We start from the raw sequence: 17,627 nt of genomic DNA on the forward strand, positions 1-17,627 counted from the left end.
ACGGTTTTTAATGAAAAAGCAATATAAACATTTTCCCAAACGTCATCAGTGGATCAGCAAGAACGCACATTTTTATGTAAAATTTTTGATGAAATTCATATTACAGAACTCTGCAAATTAAGTTTGATTTTCAAATGCGAGGAAACAAGTTTAAAATTTCTGTCTGAAATTGGACGTCGCAGAGACAACAAATGAACTATGCGTTTAGCGTGTATTTTCCCATTGCGAGTCCTTATTTCCAAAAATATATCTAACTGACTTAAAATTTACTGTTCTTATGACAAAAATGCTTAGTTTTTTGCTATGTTATCATGATAGTGCTTCACAGTTTATTTTGGGAAAAATTAGCCTGTCACGAAAATCGGGCCCTAGGTAATATGCGAGGTTTCTTGGTAGTTACGGTGTTATACGTCTTTCCTTTGCACTTAGCCTTATCAAGTCAAATTAAAAATCCTTTGTTACCAGAACTGAAAAAAATGTCAAGCTACATGCCAAACTTTGAGAAAAACCCCACCATAATCCAACCTGTAAACTGTGTCCTTCACACGTGTTGGGAGTACCAAGATGGCGGCCAACTGGCTTCAACAAAACGACACACCGCTCGATGTGTATGCGCGATCCAGTCAGATCAGTGCTCTGGCCCTGTTAGCGCTGTGCTAGCATGTTACTGCCGTCTCTCAGTGATTTTTACCAGTATGTTTATTTTTTAACCGGCCCTGTTAGCGCGGCGCTAGCGTTAGCATTAGAAACTCTCTGTGTACCATCTTTGTAAATATTTTGTGTTTCAATGTGGGCACTTGCGGCTTTTACACGGCTGCGGCCTATGTATGTACCAAATGGGATTTCCTTTACAAATGTACCAGGTGAGGCTTATAACCAGGTGCGCTCTGTAGGCCGGGAATTACGGTACCATTTCCTTCCCTAAAATAGGTTAAATGTGTTGTCTTCTTGTTGTACCGTTGACATGGTGTGCTGATCGGGTACAAGATTCATGCAGTATGCAAGCGAAACGCTAAGCTGCTGTCAGGCATTGCCGCAAGCCTTTAAACACGGATCTACAAAGTCTCTTGGGTGTTTGTCACAATAATGAGGAACCAGATGGCGTCGTGTTCTCGCTTTGGAAATCCTAGCGTGTGCGCTGTTTTTTTTTTTTTTCACGTTCCGTGCGCTGCATTGCAGAGTCTGTAAACGCTTCAGGAAAGTTGCTTTCTCGTATGAATCACCGTCGGGAGTTTGGTCGTTCCTCTTTCGGTCTTGCGTGAGGGGGAAATCATAACAGGAAGCAACTTTCGGGACTGGACCTTAAATCGCCCTTCGAATTGGAGAACGCGCTGAGCCCCAAGACCTCCTCACTGCTCCACCTGAAGGCTGTCGGTCTTGCCGGCGGACGCTTTGAAGCCGTTCACCTCCGTAAACACCAACTCTGTCGAAAAGTAGGAGCAAAGTAGCAGGGAGAGGTGGGAGGCAAGTCACAAGTGGGTTGCATGCATACAGGTTACTCAATTCCAACATGCCCCCGCGTCAAAAAAAATCCCTCAAATCTCACCTTTCCATTCTTCTAAGGTGCGGTCTTTACTCTCCAGTGTTTGGTCGTAAGGCAGTGCCTCGGGTTCGTCGTCCGGGTCATGATACTGCGAGAAGTAAGGGTGGGCCAGAGCCTCGCTGGCCGAGATCCTCCCGTCGCAGTCCAGGACCAGCATTCGCTTCAGCAGGTCGACGGCTGTACAAATCAAAGGAACAAAAATAACAATCGTGTACTGTACCAACCAAACGTGATGGAGTGCTGACCAAGTGGATTTGCTCCCCGGAAGATCTTCTCAAGGTCTTGTTGGGGCATAAAAGGCAGAGACTGGATGTACTTCTGCGCCTGTGAATAAAAAAGTCATGTTCTGCATCACATATTTTCTGTAGTACAGTGTTGGTATTTAGGGTCAACAATCCAGAGCAATGGTGAGTGTGGTAAGGAAGTGAAGAAACGGGTCCAAGCAGGTTGGAACAGCTGGCGAAAGGTGTCTGGTGTGTTACGTGACAGAAGAGTCTCTGCTAGGATGAAGGGCAAAGTTTACAAAACAGTGGTGAGGCCGGCCATGATGTACGGATTAGAGACGGTGGCACTGACGAAACAACAGGAAGTAGAACTTGAGGTAGCAGAAATGAAGATGTTGAGGTTCTCGCTCGGAGTGAGCAGGTTGGATAGGATAAGAAATGAGCTCATTAGAGGGACAGCCAAAGTTGAATCTTTTGCTGACAAGCTTCGAGAGCAGACTTCGATGGTTTGGACATGTTCAGAGGCGAGAGAGTGAGTACATCGGTAGAAGGGTGCTGAGGATGGAGCTGCCAGGCAAAAAAGAGCGAGAGAGGAAGACCAAAGAAAAGGTGGATGGATGTGGTGAGGGAGGACATGAAGACTGTGGGTGTTAGAGAGGAAGATACACGAGATAGGCTAAGATGGCAAAAGATGACACGCTGTGGCGACCCCTAACGGGACAAGCCGAAAGGAAAAGAAGAAGTGTTGGTCGGGTCTGAAGACTATTTTACTTTTATTGTAGTTTCATTTTTTTGCTTAAATACGACCTTGTACATTTAATCAACAGATAAGATGTTGTCCATTTGCTAATCAGACAAGAATGTGTTGGGCAACGCGGCGGTTGTCCTTGATCTTTGTACACAGAAACCGGCTGGTGACATCCTCCTTGGTCAGGTGTTGCCGTGGAGACAAACGACACCAGATTAAGGAGTGGAAAGTTACGACCGGGATCAGACTGGGGGGGGGGGGGGGGGCAGCAACTTCTACCATGGACCCATACAAATAAAAACATTGTGTTACCGGGCAGGTTTTGTCTTCTTCTGAGGGTATCTTGTCAGAAGACACATGTCTCGTGTGCGGCAGATACCTAGATAAGCCCCAGACGTCTGTATTGCACATTCCTTTGTAATAAATCTATTTGCTGTTAACTCGTCTAATAATATGTCATCTCTTTCTCGGTCCGCGGACACAAGTAGAGTCCAACTCGCAAATCCCTACAGGTCCTATATGTGAATATGCTCCAACTGCTCCCGTGCATTATTACGATAACGCGATCTCACATGCTCCGAGCAGATCTTCCCCAAGAGGTCCGGTGTCGGCGTCCCGACCATCTCCATGATTCTCTTCAGCTGGTCGATATCTGTTTTTTTTTTTTTTTGTTTCAGGAGCCGTTAAAGACAGATCAGGCCACACTTAAAGTGAACAGACTCGGAAAGTCGAGTGAGAGACGCGAGGCAAGATCAGTTCATCAAATTAGCTTTAGTCGCGCTCGCCAACACCAAACGCAGCAAGCGGGACAATTCGAGGCCTTTGTGGCGGCTCCTATTCATTGCCGGCTTTTCTGTGCCAGCGCCTTCGCCTTCGGAGAAGAGATTGTCATGCAAATCCAAAAGACCTCAGTGGATCACTTTGCAAAGATAATGGAGGGTGGGGGTTGGGGGTGGGGGGTGGGGGGAAATACCAATCCAGGCTCTTCCGGCGCTGATAAAGGATACAGTCAGTGCCGGGAAAAAGGACTTTTCCTTTCAGCAGCTCTCCCATAATGCATCCCACTGACCAAATATCAACTGTCACACAAAATCCAAAGATGAATTAATAAGCATGGTAATGAAGACCCCCCTCCCAAAAAAAAAAAAAAGACTCACCATTTTGATTGTAGTGCATCCAGTTGAGCATGATTTCTGGCGCCCGGTACCAGCGGGTCGCCACGTAGCCGGTCATCTCGTCGTCCGTTTGCCTGGCCAAGCCAAAGTCGAGGATCTGTTGGAACACGAAGATGTGGAATGGAACGTATGGGAGGGGGCATGGGGGGGGGGCGACTTACCCTGAGCTCACAGTCCTCATTCACCGCCACATTACTTGGCTTGAGGTCCTGGAGATCAGAAACGTGTCGTCACCAAAGAGATGCTCGGGTTCCAAGGGGGGGAATGCTACAATTCATATTTGTATGTTCATATCGTCAAGGTGACACTCACCCTGTGGATCAATCCCGCCGAATGGATGTACTGTTGAGCGCCGAGCGTGGGGAGATAAATGACGAGACAAAAAGGGGTCAACACGGGTGCAGTTCGCCACACACCCGCCCCGAAAATCCTTGTTGATGGGGGGGGTTGCTTTTGGCTGTTTCCACGGTTACGCACCAGACTGAACAGCTGGAGCCGTCAGTCTATTTTTAGCATGCCTCGGACATAAATCAGTCAAACAATTTTTTGAAGCAAAGGACAGCCCTTGGATTTGTGTGATTATTATTATTTGTAATCAACACTTTATAACAAGCGGGCAAATTATGATTCGATAATCTTACACCGGCAAGAATTTGCCTCATCAAAAGTCCTGTTTTAAGTGTTCATGTGTATGTACGTTGTCATTCTTTCCCCACTAAAGTTTTCATTAAAGTACAAATGTTATGCAATTTGTCTCAAATAAATCATTCCTAATTTGTAAATAATTATATTAAAAATCATATATTTTACCAATTACTTGGCTATTTGTTATTACAAACAGCAAAATCTCATGAGGAAAACAAACCATTTTTATATTTAGCATTTTTCTTCATTTTATTAAATAAACAGTAAATTGGTAAATGAATAAATGGTAATGGTAAATGATTTATTGCTCACAAAAATGTAAAATAAATAATTTCATCCCTCATTTTATTAAATGAGCGGTGAGTAGATTTATTAATTGAAAAAACTCGTCAAGTACAAATTGGACATGTATATTTGACATTTAGATTTACTTTAGCATATCATTTATATATTGTAAATAATACGTAAAATTGTAAAATAAATACACACCTGCATTGAAGTTTTTTTTTTGCAAAGTAATTGGTGAACACATCGTAACTAAATTAATTGAAAATTAAATGATTTTTTAAAAAATCATCTAAATTTGAAATATATATACACAATCAATATGAGAATGACCTGGCCCATCTATTCATTGAAAAAATGTAATGTAAGATAAAAGTTCACCAACCCCTGCCTTATAAGGCAAACGAAAAGTTACATTTCCAGCACAGGAACCCACCTTCAGGCCACGGAGGAGCTGGTAAATCAAGAACTGGACGTGCTCGTCGGACAACCTCTGGAATTTGACGATGTTATTGAGGTCCGCGCCCATCAAGTTGGTCACCAAGTAGCTGGGGGGGCACATGGTGACAATGCACTCAAACACACGATATATCCATCCATCCATCCATCCGTTTTTTACCGCTTTTCCCGGTCATGTCGTGGGGGAAGTAGCTTCAGTAGGGATACCAAGAATTCCCTTTCCCCAGCCACTTCTTCCAGCTCTTCCGGAGGGATCCCGAGGCATTCCCAGGCCAGCCGAGAGACGTAGTCCCTCCAGCGTGTCCTGGGTCGTCCTCGGGGTCTTTTTCCGGTGGGACATTCATGGAACACCTCACCAGGGAGGCGTCCGGGAGGCATCCGGATCAGATGCCCCAGCCACCTCATTTAGCTTCTCTCAATGCGGAGGAGCAGCGGCTCGACACCGAGCCCCTCCCGGATGACCGAGCTTCTCACCCTATCTCTAAGGGAGAGCCCGGACCCCCTCGGAGGAAACTCATTTTGCTTGCTTGTATCCAGGATCTTGTTCTTTCGGTCACGACCCACAGCTCGTGCCCATAGATGAGGGTAGGAACGTAGGTCCACTGGTAAATTGAGAACTTCGCCTTAGCTCCTTTACCACAACAGACCGATACAAAGTCCGCATCACTGCAGACGCTGCACCGATCCGTCTGTCAATCTCCCGCTCCATTCTTGGCTCACTCGTGAACAAGACCCCAAGATACTTGAACTCCTCCACTTGGGGCAAGATCTCATCCCCGACCTGGAAAGGGCACACCACCCTTTTCCGACTGAGAACCCTAGTCTCGGATTTGGAGGTGCTGATTCTCATCCCAGCCGCTTCACACTCGCTGGAGATTGCGGCTCGATGAAGCCAACAGAACCACATCATCTGCAAAGAGCAGAGATGCGACGCTGAGGCCACCAAACCGCACACCCTCTACGCCGCCTAGAAATTCTGTCCATAAAAGTTCTGAACAAAATCTGTGACAAAGGGCGGCCTTGGCGGAGTCCAACTCTCACCGGAAACGAGTCTGACTTATTGCCAGCAATGCGGACCAGACTCTGACACAATCTAGAACATAGAATTTAAAGACGTACAGTTCATTGAAGTCTGCCAATGCTGCAGCAGGTGTAAAGACATCCAGGAGGCCGATTACCTAAAGGAAACAGAAGATGCGAATCAATATGACCGCGGGCAGGCCCACTGCTGAGCTCACCGGATTATTTCGCATTATGACGCACTCACATTCTCGTGTTTCATGTGCTTGAGCAGCCGGAGTTCCCGGTAGGAGCGGCGACTGTGGATGAGCGACTGGAAGGGCCGCGACAGCTTCTTCACGGCCACCTTCTGGCGCAGGACCACGTCGTAGGCCGAACTGCAGAGGGAACGGGATGTTCATCGGCTTGGGTCTTGATTCTCCCACATTTGCATTGCATGTTCATCTATTTAGCTAACATTAACATCGGTTACTTGACGCGAGTTTATACCATAATTTCTGGGCTATAAGCCGCAACATTTTTCACACGGTTTCAACCCTGTGCCTTATGCGGTGATGCAGCTAATTTGTGCATTTTTTTCCTAACGGCCGCAAGGGGTCACTCGAGCGGAAAAGGTAAGAGTGAGACCAGTCGAATATATGTGCCGAGGAAGTGACTTTTACCAGTATGTTTTTTTTTTAACCAGCCCTGTTAGCGCCGCGCTAGCGTCTTGCTGCTGTGTTACTGCAACGTCTCAGTGATTTAGGTATGTTTTTTTTTTTAACCGGACCTGTTCGTGGTACCGCTATGTTGCTATGTTTACTTAAGATAAGGTATTAAAACTCTGAAAACACTTCCTGTGTACCGTCTTTCTTTGTAAATATCTCGTGTTTCAATGTGGGTACTCCCGGCTTTTACACAAGTGCCGCCTATATATGTACCAAATAGTATTTTCTTTACAAATGTACTGAGTGAGGCTTATAATCAGGTGCGCTCTGTAGGCCGGCAATTACGTTTACACTAGTATTCCAGTTAAGAATTTTTGGTATGCAAGTAATCTCATCCCCTTACTCCCATTTTCTGCATCATCCATTGGAGTAAACCAAAATGTTGCACGGGTGAGCGCTCTGTTGGCTCCAGGGCTTCAAGTCACCTGCTGCAGCTGCAGATGCCCCCCCCCCCCCCCCCTCAGTCAGATTTCAGCCAATCTTCCGACACGAAGCTCCCACATGCCATGTCTCGGCCATGATGCCATTTTCCATCCGTGGGGCGTCGTGCTCTCGCTATTTCATTTCTACATATTTGGTTGCAGGATGGGGATGGAGGGGGTAGAGTATTTAAATTCAATTACGTGGTACGTCTATCAGGGGAGATGACAAAATATTTTATTTATCGTCATCTCCATCAGGAGCACCGACTGCGTAGTTGTCGGTCCTAAAGTGACCCAGACGAAATCTACACTGGAAAATCACGATTGAGTGTGCGTATCGCTCTACTGCGTTAAAATTGAAATTAATATGAGCTTCAGGTGGGGCAGGCAAGGAAACTGAAACAAAACCGAAAGAAATATTACAGATAACACACATACAATACGACAGGAAAATAATATTAACATCATAAGGATGCAATGAGGGAAGGAGTCGATTGGCTGGAATATGAACAGGATAAAAAGAATTAATTTAACTAAACTGCGGGGGGGGGCAAGAAGGTCAAACAAAAAATGAATCATCTATCCAAAATATGAACGATATTACGCGAATGCAAGGACAGACCCTCGTCTCACCGACTATCTCATTTTAAAACGTTAAATGTGTGGAAATAGTCTTGCGAAAGAACAGAAAGCCTGGTTCAGTTCCGTTGCGCAACAAAGAGGAAGTCTTAATCGGGTCACACGATCTCGCACTTTGGATTCGAACTTTGAGAAAAATATTTTTTAGATTTATCATGCCACATCTTTTAAAGTGGCCCACTTGAACAGAAACTCGACTGGAATTGCATTAATATAGCAGTCCAATATTTAGCTTGCCCGCTATTTTTCACGACTTCTGTTTTTAAATTCATTTTTTTGAAAAGATATTGGGTACTAAAATTTTATTTGGGCAATTGGGCATTTGTAAAAATATGATAAGGTGACTGTATTGAACTGTACATTTTTTTTTTTTTTTTACAATATAGCCCATAACCAAAATAAGTTTGACACCTTTGAAATGCACTAATGTACATCAAATTCAACATTTGTTGGTTGCGCAACAGCAAGTGCACTTTAAGATGAAACTATAAAGTGGGACGTTATTCCTCGCAAAAATCCCAATTTTGTTTCTTAGGTGATCCACCGACAGAGCGGAATCCGCCAGTCTGTCTGCATCAGAACTTAATTGATGTCAGGGCTGGGCATCACCACGGCAACCGTGAGCTCCAACTGGCACACAAGGGGTTAGAATGCACCATCAAGGCGGAACGCACACAAAATGAATTACTACAATGCTACGTAGCAATATCGTAATTTTTCATTTTTGGAAACAATTGCCTTTTTTTGATCAATCTTGAAATGTTAAAAATGTTTAAAAAAAAATGCTGCTTCATTTTGATGACACAGCCAACATGCACGCATGCAGGCATCTGTGAGCTGCAGCCTCGCCCCTCCACGCGCAAATACTCACCACACTGAACCGTATGCTCCGGACCCAACCGGCGTCAGGTTCTGGTACCGCTCCGGCACCTCCCACACAGTCTTGTTCAGCTCCTGTCGGTAGAATCCCGGCCTGGCTGACATCTTTGGTGGCTGACAAGGCAAAAGAGTAAAAAGGGGTAAGGGTTGAATGGAGAAGGGAAAACGAGGGCGGGGGTGCAGGCTGCCGCTCGCCGAGCTCCTTCGACGATGCACCGGCCACTGGCGGCCCGTCTCCCCGCCCCCTCCCTCCTTTGTCTGTCTGTCTGTCTGTATTTGTTTGACTCCATCTTCTGGTAGAAAACAGCATTGCATCGGACTATATTGCGTGTAATCCATGTTAAAAAAAAACATCCATCAATCCACTTTCTTCGTCGCTTATCCTCATGAGGGTCGCGGGGAGTGCTGGAGCCCATCCCAGCTGTCAACGGGCAGGAGGCGGGGTACACCCTGAACTGGTGGCCAGCCAATTGCAGGGAGAGACAAACAGCCACACTCACAATCACACTTACGAGCAATTTAGAGTGTTCAATTAATGTTGCATGTTTTTGGGATGTCGGAGGAAACCGGAGTGCCTGGAGAAAACCCACGCAGGCACGGGGAGAACATGCAAACTCCAGGATTGAACCCGGGACAACAGAACTGTGAGGCCAACACTTTCCAGCTGACCCGATGTGCCGACAAGTGTAAATCATGCATTACATAAACATTCGTATTTGTACAGCGGGGAAAAAAGGAAATATTATTAATACAAACCATACCTCATTGCTAAAGACAATGAAACCATAACCTTAGTTTTGTGGAAATTCTCATTTTTTTAAAACATGAAAATTTACCGTCTCAAACATTAGCTACACAGTCTTATAAATAATATATTTTTATATTAAAAAAAGACTTTTTGGGAAACTATGACCCAGTTAAAACTTGCGGAAAAAAAGCAGATTTAAAAATATTATGTCATTAGATGTTGGTAATATTGGCAGGCAGTTTATAGAAAAAAAAAAACAAAAAAAAGATAAACATTGATGACAAAACTCCCTCGAACCGTGACATTTAGGTAGCTTCATTTATAATTTTTTTTTCTATTTCTTTCCTCCTTATATATATATATATATATATAAGCATTATGTTGTTGTTGTTGTCCTTTCGGCTTGTCCCTTTCGGGGTCGCCACAGCGTATCATCTCAGATGAACAGAATTATATATAATTGTAAATATGCAATATATATATATATTTATATCAAAAATACTTTTTGGGAAACGATGAGTCAGTTGAAACTGGCGAAAAAAAATCTGATTTAAAAATATGTCATTCGATGTTGCTGCCTAATATTGGCAGGGAACATATAGATTTAAAAAAAAAAAAAAAGATAAACTGATGACAAAACTAGAACCGTGACATTTAGGTAGCTTGATCGATAGATATCGTTTTGAAAGTTTGTTTCGCTGATTTAGTGCATACACAGTGGATTCATATTTAGTTGAATCTAAGAAAACTGTGGGGAAGTTTGAATTATTCAACTGAGAAAGGGGAAAAGAAAACATTGGACGGTACAGGAGCAGATTTCACAATTACGACTGGAAATCTGGTGCCATCTACCGGTCGTATTGCGGTATTACAAGTAGCCGGCAATCCCAAAAGGAAATTGAACCCTCCGCCTCTCCCTGATAATGAACCCCGGCACCGTAGCCACGCCCCCAACCCCCACACAACCGAACGCCCGCTCTCGCTCCTCCATCTTGGCCGAACTCGTTCGGACAGCAAGTGGACACAGTCGGGCCATGTTTGACCTGAAGAAGAGGAACAGTTTGACGCTGAACAGCGGCGGCCGCGACGTGGACGAGTTCAGGCGCGTGGCGGTCCGACGGAGGGCGAAAGACACCGAGCCGGAGTCTCACACAGGTGGGGACCCCCCCCCCCCCCCAAAAAAAAAAAAAAAAAAAAAAATCACTTTATACATATTATATTATAAGCCGGCAAACCACTTCATGTTGTCAACTTCCAAACAATGACGTCACGTGTCCTCCGCGCACACATTGGGAACGCTGTTAATTGGTGCCTGTTGGATTACTTGGAACCAAATCCTTTCCCCCTGATTCAGCCTGGACTTTAAACTTATGCGTTTTTGTTGTTGTTCGGCAATCGCGCGCACACACGCACATTCACACACAAAGGCCCAGTGTTCCACTGCTGAAGGGTTCGTTTTACGCCAAACGTCCAATTCTTGCCAAGATTGGCACTGATAGAATATGGAGTCAATAGTGCCAACCATCAATTGGAACTACATACCCTGCGAATGAAGCTTCTTCACATTGCCGTCACGTGTCCGTTTAAAATCCCGGTTACAAGTGGATTTTAAGTGTGGGAAAATGCGTACTTACCCCAGAGTCTGGACACAAGAGCGGCAAAACAAACGGCACGATTTCCATATGCTGACATGTGAAATCGTGTTACACGGCGACAGAAGTGAGAAAGCAGAAGTGCGACATAGCCGAGCCCCGCGGAGAAGCTGGGAGTGACAGACACGAGCTTCAAGCAATGCCGTCTTCGCACGAGTTAGTCTCACGTAAGAACAGAATCGGACCGCGATCGGAAGCAAGGAGGTCAGTGTAGACTTTTTTTGTTTGGTGTTAGCTAGATTGCTGATGTCAGAGCTCAAGTTGCGTCACTGCCTCGATTTGATCTTTTTCTCAGGTCTACTTTGGTGACCTTGTTTGGCTACATTAGAGGAGCAAAATATTCAAAATGGCACCAGATTTTGTAGATGAGCTCGAATGTGCATTTCAGCGGTGAGCAGTGGCGTGTGCGGCTCGTACAGTTGCGGAGGTTCTTGCGGCAGGACCTGCCCATCGGATCCAGACGCTAAACCCGATGAAGACCGAACCAGCCCATCGAAGAGGAAGCCCTCAAAGCCGCAAGGTGAGCTCGAGTCCGGTTTGATGTCAAGAGTAGATTCTGAGCGGTGGATGGTGCATGTTCTCGCAGTTCCTCCAAAGCCCGCCCACCTGCAGACCCCGATGAAGACTGAACCACCTTCTTCATCTGGGCTCCCCTCGCGGTACTTGAACGTAGACAAGAGTCCAATCCAAGTGACTTGCTGCCACACGTCACAGAATCCAAACAAAGCGGGACTGAGTTTTCTCAACGAGGCACACGTAAGCCCCACCAGGCTTTCCCCTTCTCAGAAGATCCCCAAGCTCATGAGCAGTCCGACATTGGGGTCTCCGAGTCCGGGCAAGAGAGTCATCCGCAGCTGTAGCCCCTCGAGAAAGGGAGGCCACAGCCCGGCCAGGTTGTCTCCGAGAAACCGAAGCCCTCTCTTTGGACTACTGAAGCCCCCGAGCCCCGTTCAGGGGAAGATCGGCAGCTATACCCCAACGAAAAACTCTAAATCCTGGCTGGGATTACACAGGATCCCCAGCGGGAAGATGGACGGACAAGAAAAACATGCGGGGAAGTCGCTGAGTGTGCCGGACCTGGTCGTCTACGCGGATGAAAGGTAGGATCTTTTGGTTTTTATCGGCCTCAAAGGTGTAAAAAGTGAAAGACAAACTATTGTCGTTGTATCCTTGAAAGAAAAGATGTAAGACATTAAATTTGTTTAACTCCAGTTTTGTTTTATCAGCGCTCCATCGAATAAAGCTGCGGATTCTTCCTCAAGCGCTCGACCCGTTATCACCGTCAGACCACCAGTAGACAACCGGGTCAATTGCACCGTGGAAGAAGTCACCCCAGGAGGCGAAGAGCGCCGCCTCAGACCAAACGACCCCATCCGGGCTGAAAAAGGCTCCAAGGTCCGCGTGGGATCCAAGTTCTCTTGCAGATGGACAGAGGGCACTCGCGAGGCCCGACAGTGCAACGAGAACCTTGAGAAGGAGGAGGAGCTAAAGGAGGAGAACACGGAACAGAAGCTCTTCAAGATAGTCCGTGAACTCCTGCATACGGAGAGGGCCTACGTGGCCCGCCTCCACCTCTTGGACCAGGTCAGCGTGGGAGACCCGGTGCAGAATGAGCCGCATCAGAAATGTGTTTCACGGACTCCCTGTTGCAGGTGTTCTGCCTGCGTTTGACAGAAGAGGCCGGACGTGGCTCCTTTCCTGCCGAAGTGGTGCGAAACATCTTCTCCAACATCTCGTCCATCTACTCCTTCCACAGCCAGTTCTTGCTACCCGACCTGGAGGACTGCATCGGGCACTGGTGGGTCCTCGCGTCACGAAGACGCAATACACTAAGCCCCGATTTTTAGTTTCTGAATTCAGTTTTTGACCTTGGACCATCTCGTCGAGTTTGTTTTAGAGTGCTGAGGAGTTCCATTTAGACCCCAGTAGTGCTCTGCTGACATCTTGTGGCATTCGTTGGCAATTACAACTTTAACAATGATCTGACTGATAGTTGTCTAACCCTAAAGCGTGTCAATATGAACCATTCAGGCACGAGTGTCCAGGTTTGGGCAATGTCCTCCTGCAGCACGCCCCCTTCCTGAGGATGTATGCCGACTACGTTAGGAACTTCGACCAGGCCACGGAGTTGGTGAGGATATGGACGGAGCGCTCGTCCGCTTTCCGCAATATCGTCGAGGACATCCAGGTAGGAAAATTTCTGGACTTCTGTCATCTCGTTCCCCGGCTGACCATGTCGCTTACCAGGCCAGGCTCTGTGTTTTAAAGCCATACACACTCAAAGTCAGAGTGAAATTAGGATGGCAACCCCTAGTGGACAAAATATGACCTGAAACCTCACGTGCGTGTTGTTGAGCAACAAAGAAAATGCATTTTTTTTTTCATCAGATTACTAAATTAATTGATGTGATAATCAGTACATATCAAGTGATCTATTTTCCACGTAGAGTCAGGAAGTGTGCGCCAGCCTCAGTCTGCAGCATCACATGTTGGAGCCGGTCCAGAGAATTCCTCGCTACGAGATGCTACTCAGGGATTATGTCAAGAAAGTACCCCCGAATAACCCAGACTACGAGTTTGCGCGGCGTAAGTGTCGCAACTCTGTGTCACCAGACATAGATATTCGGTAAATACCGGTTTCTCACTTTTAACCAGTTCGGCCCATCTCGGTCTGCCTCCTGCACAGAATCCCTGCAGACAATTTCCATGGCTGCCAGCCACTCAAACAGTGCCATCCACAAAGCTGTACGTCATTCTCCAGATTCATCTTTTGAAGTAGCGCCAGGGGGGTGATTTTTAAATTTTTTTTTTTTAATTTGATTTTGTCTCATTTAGGAGAGCATCAAGAGGTTGCTGGAGATCTACGAGATGGTGGGAGAGGAAGAAGTGGTGAACCCCACCAACGAATTCCTCAAGGAGGGGCGTTTGCTGAAGCTGGCCGCCAGGAACGCGTCCGCCATGGAGCGCCACCTCTTTCTGGTATGACCGCGTTCTTGCATTTCCGTTTGATTTATTACACTGATGTGAATCCCTCAAGGGCAAATTTGATTTGCAATCTGAATTATTATATTTGTCCTCATTTTTTAAATATCATTAGCCTATTGTTAGCTTTTAACCAACCTGTTTTTTCCCCCCAATGTCTGTATTTTTTCAATAATTTAGGTGGTGGTAATTCACAGAGGTTGAATTTGTTTTCTTGTTTTGGGAAAACATGAAAAAATGACTTTGAATTACACGATTAGGCTAATAAGACACAATTTTTTTAAATTAAAAGTAGTGAGAGTAAAAACCACATCTACTATGGAGCTGAAGTTTTGGGGGGTATGACTCAAATGAAAAAAATTTTTAGTTAGTGTCAGGAATTGCAACTGTTTCTGGTTTGACTAAATATATAAATGTAATGAATAATAATTTTTAAAAAATTACATGGAAGTATATACATTTTTAAATACATTTTAATTTGTGCCCATCAAAATCACCATTCACAATGAATTGACAAAAATGATCAAAAGTGCTTTTTTTTTTAAAAGAATTAATTTTTAAGAAAAATACATTGAAATATAAGTTTCATTCATCAGCGTGAATGAAATCTTTTGTTTCCTCAATTTTTTTTTTATTTTATACTTTGTTTTATATTACAGTAAAGCCTTGGTTCTCGAACATCCCCGTTTTCAAATAAATCGGTTTTCAAACGAAAATTTTGAATTTTTTTTGCTTCTGTTTTCGAACGAAAATCGTAGCAACCTAACAAACTTTACTACTAAAGCATACATACAAACTATACGTGTATTTTCTACTATGCAGTTTTTTTTAGCAGGGAAAGCTAAAAAAATTTTTTAGATTTGGAACACATTATTTCTTTTTCCATTCATTTTAATGGGAAAGATCGAATTGGGTTTTTGAACAAATCGCTTCTCGAACTGTTTTCTGGAACTGATTGCGGTCGAGAACCGAGGCATCAATATATTTTCAATGGCAACTGACTTTTTATGCAGTTCAGGTATTAGAATTTTTTTTTTTTTTTTTTTGTTCAGTTCAACAACTTCCTACTGTGCTGCACGCCCAAATTCAGCCTGGTGGGCCAGCGCTTTACGGTGCGCAGCAGAATAGGAGTTGACGGCATGCAGGTGCAGCAGACTACCAATGAGGACCATCCATACACCTTCCAGGTTTCGGGAAAGGAGAAAACCTTGGAGCTGCAGGCCAGGTATGTCTTTCCAGACCTGTGCCTGTATGATATGATTCCATAAATATATATGCTTTTTTTCTGTATTTTTTAGCTCTGATCTGGATCGAGATGAATGGATAAAGGTACTGGCATACCTTTTTTTTTTTTCTTTTTCATAAGTTAAGTGTCATGTTACCTTGTACGGAAGACCATGATGCACGTTGTCCAGGTGATCCAGGACGCCATTGACGTGTTCCAGAAGAAAAACGAGACGTTCAAGTTGGCGTCGAAGGAGCTGAATGCGGAGGAACCGGTAAGTGGGAGAGCACCCGGATTCGGCGGGAGACACACCGGGCTGAGGTTCTTGAATCCCAGGCGGGAGAGCTGGGGCGACGCGCCCCTCGCTGGATCCGGGACAACGAGGTGAGCGTGTGCATGAAGTGCCGGGAGCCCTTCAACGCGCTGACCCGGCGCCGACATCACTGCCGGGCCTGCGGCTGCGTCGTGTGCTGGAAGTGCTCCGACAACAAGGCGGCGCTGGCGTACGACGGCAACAAGCTCAACAAGGTGTGCAAATCCTGCTACTCCATCCTGATGGGACAGCGAGGAGGGAGGGGGGAAAGCACCAAGAGGCCAAAATCAGAGGTGAGTGGCTTGAAAAGAGGAGGTGGGCACACTTTTGGGCTATAAAACGCCATATTTGATTTCCATTTATTTATTTAATATAAACATACAGTGGTACCTCGGTTTTCAAACCCCCTGACCATCTGACCCACGATGATTTGTTATGGTGCTTTCGAATGCACCCCCGAAAACAGAATGTTGCAGAGCACTGGAAAATTCCAATGACGTCACGTTCGGAAGGTGCTCAAAAGACGGCAGAAATTCTTTCTTTGTTTAAAAAGGGGCGAGTCACCCCCACCGAAGTTGGTTTGCATTGCTTTTTTTCTTTTGTTCCATTAACCCTACTTGTGGTTGCAAGTTTAATTTTTTTGTACGCGTTACGTACTTTCTGTGCAAATAAAAACAATCTGTTCCCCCCCCCCCATTATTGCTTGTTTCAAGCTATTCTGCACTTTTGTTCATAAAAAAACGGTTACAAGGCTGGGGGCCGAGTCACGACAGATATGGCAATGCACTCCCAGCCTAGCATACTCTACTGCTAAAGAATATATTTTAAGCAATAAATAAATATATTTCTTAAATTATTTGATTATATAAAGTATTTAAACTATACATGTATTTCTACTATGCAGTTTATTATCAAGAAAAGCTCAAAAAAAACATTTTTTTTAGGCTTGGAACGCATTATTTCATTTTCCATTCATTGCATTGGGAAAATGCGCAAAATAAATATATTTCTTAAATGATTTAATTACATAAAGTAAACTATACATGTATTTCTACTATGCAGTTTATTATCAGGAAAAGTTAAAAAAAAAACGCTTTAATAAAACTTTTTGTAGGCTTGGAAAGCATTATTTCATTTTCCATTCATTTTAATGGGAAAACGCGCTTCGGTTTTCGAACGTTTCGGCTTTCAACCGGGCTTCTGGAACGAGTTGTGTTCGCGAACCGAGGCACCACCGTATGAGCTAAAGAATGTAACAAAAAAAGAGATTAAGTGCTTGCTGTGTCATCCCTGACCTAAATCCCCAGTATAGTGTATATACAAATGCAGTACCTTTTTTTTGTTGTTCCAAATCCAAACTCTTTTTCTCAGTTGGAGTCTTTTCCAGCTTCCTGCCTGATCAGCAGCTTCCTGCAATATGGCGACAATCCCAAAACATGGCAGCGGGTATGGGCCGTCATCCCCAAAACAGAACCTCCGGTCCTCTCGGTGTATGCTGCTCGACAGGTAAGTAAACTCTTTTTTTTTTTTTTTTGGGACAAAACGATGATTTACAGCGCAGTTCTGCTTCCCCCAAGGATGCGAAGCCCCTCTCCTGCATTCCTATGCTGGGCTGCACAGTCGAGGATCCCCCCCAGGACCCCCAAGGGCAATTGCGCTTCAACTTGAGACAATCCAAAAGCACGCACGTGTTCACCTGCGACCACGCTGACGTCAAACGGGCCTGGCTGGCCGCCCTCAAAGCGGCCGCGGCGCCCTCCGACGACGGCGCCAGCGAGTCCAGCGGAGAAGAATTCGTTAGCATTTAAAAGTGGGCAACAATCAACTGGACTGGACAACTGCGTTTTTTTTCCTCACAAGCGCTGTCGCGACTTTATTTCTGAAATGACTTACAGTAAAATAAATAAATAGTTTTAACACGAGCGGGATTGTCCCTTGTAACTTGTACGACGGAGAGGTTC

General features: G+C 45.1%; 2 protein-coding genes across 3 annotated transcripts; one reads left to right on the forward strand and one right to left on the reverse strand.

Annotated features, from left to right (window-relative positions):
- Window positions 1-1,090: 1,090 nt before the first annotated feature.
- mapk11 (mitogen-activated protein kinase 11) lies at window positions 1,091-11,293 on the reverse strand. Of its 2 annotated transcripts, XM_061807479.1 has the most exons (13): window positions 11,129-11,293; window positions 8,739-8,860; window positions 6,347-6,476; window positions 6,199-6,257; window positions 5,057-5,168; window positions 4,003-4,032; window positions 3,852-3,899; window positions 3,673-3,787; window positions 3,523-3,594; window positions 3,088-3,167; window positions 1,789-1,867; window positions 1,547-1,720; window positions 1,091-1,423 (listed from the first exon to the last, which is right to left on the reverse strand). In XM_061807479.1, exons 1-13 carry the CDS (start codon window positions 11,174-11,176, stop codon window positions 1,350-1,352), a joined length of 1,143 nt encoding a protein of 380 aa, XP_061663463.1. In that variant the 5' UTR covers window positions 11,177-11,293; the 3' UTR covers window positions 1,091-1,349. The 2 variants fall into 2 exon arrangements, with proteins under 2 accessions (XP_061663463.1, XP_061663464.1); XM_061807480.1 differs by lacking the exons at window positions 6,199-6,257; window positions 6,347-6,476; window positions 8,739-8,860; window positions 11,129-11,293 and adding an exon at window positions 5,240-5,983.
- On the forward strand, window positions 10,403-17,606 carry LOC133493750 (FYVE, RhoGEF and PH domain-containing protein 4-like). Its single transcript, XM_061807475.1, has 15 exons — window positions 10,403-10,649; window positions 11,535-11,666; window positions 11,733-12,246; window positions 12,373-12,730; window positions 12,799-12,944; window positions 13,178-13,334; window positions 13,594-13,732; window positions 13,833-13,891; window positions 13,982-14,125; window positions 15,181-15,353; window positions 15,427-15,457; window positions 15,544-15,627; window positions 15,690-15,959; window positions 17,038-17,172; window positions 17,244-17,606. The coding sequence occupies exons 1-15, from the start codon at window positions 10,418-10,420 to the stop codon at window positions 17,472-17,474; spliced, it is 2,805 nt and encodes a 934-aa protein (XP_061663459.1). The 5' UTR covers window positions 10,403-10,417; the 3' UTR covers window positions 17,475-17,606.
- Window positions 17,607-17,627: the final 21 nt, after the last annotated feature.

The sequence above is a fragment of the Syngnathoides biaculeatus genome, chromosome 20 (genome assembly GCF_019802595.1).
Source record: "Syngnathoides biaculeatus isolate LvHL_M chromosome 20, ASM1980259v1, whole genome shotgun sequence".
In the NCBI taxonomy this organism is placed as follows: domain Eukaryota; kingdom Metazoa; phylum Chordata; class Actinopteri; order Syngnathiformes; family Syngnathidae; genus Syngnathoides; species Syngnathoides biaculeatus.

What these genes read in the sequence shown, in the direction of transcription:
- mapk11 (XM_061807479.1), bottom strand. Translation starts at nt 11,176, where the DNA reads ATGGAAATCGTGCCGTTTGTTTTGCCGCTCTTGTGTCCAGACTCTGGG. An exon ending in GGAGCATACGGTTCAGTGTG is followed by an intron (nt 6,477 to 8,738) that starts GTGAGTATTTGC and finishes TTCCCTCTGCAG; the next exon opens with TTCGGCCTACGACGTGGTCC. An exon ending in AGCTCCTCCGTGGCCTGAAG is followed by an intron (nt 4,033 to 5,056) that starts GTGGGTTCCTGT and finishes GGCGCTCAACAG; the next exon opens with TACATCCATTCGGCGGGATT.
- LOC133493750 (XM_061807475.1), top strand. Translation starts at nt 10,418, where the DNA reads ATGAACCCCGGCACCGTAGCCACGCCCCCAACCCCCACACAACCGAAC. An exon ending in CGAGCCGGAGTCTCACACAG is followed by an intron (nt 10,650 to 11,534) that starts GTGGGGACCCCC and finishes TGTGCATTTCAG; the next exon opens with CGGTGAGCAGTGGCGTGTGC. An exon ending in AGCTGAATGCGGAGGAACCG is followed by an intron (nt 15,628 to 15,689) that starts GTAAGTGGGAGA and finishes CTTGAATCCCAG; the next exon opens with GCGGGAGAGCTGGGGCGACG.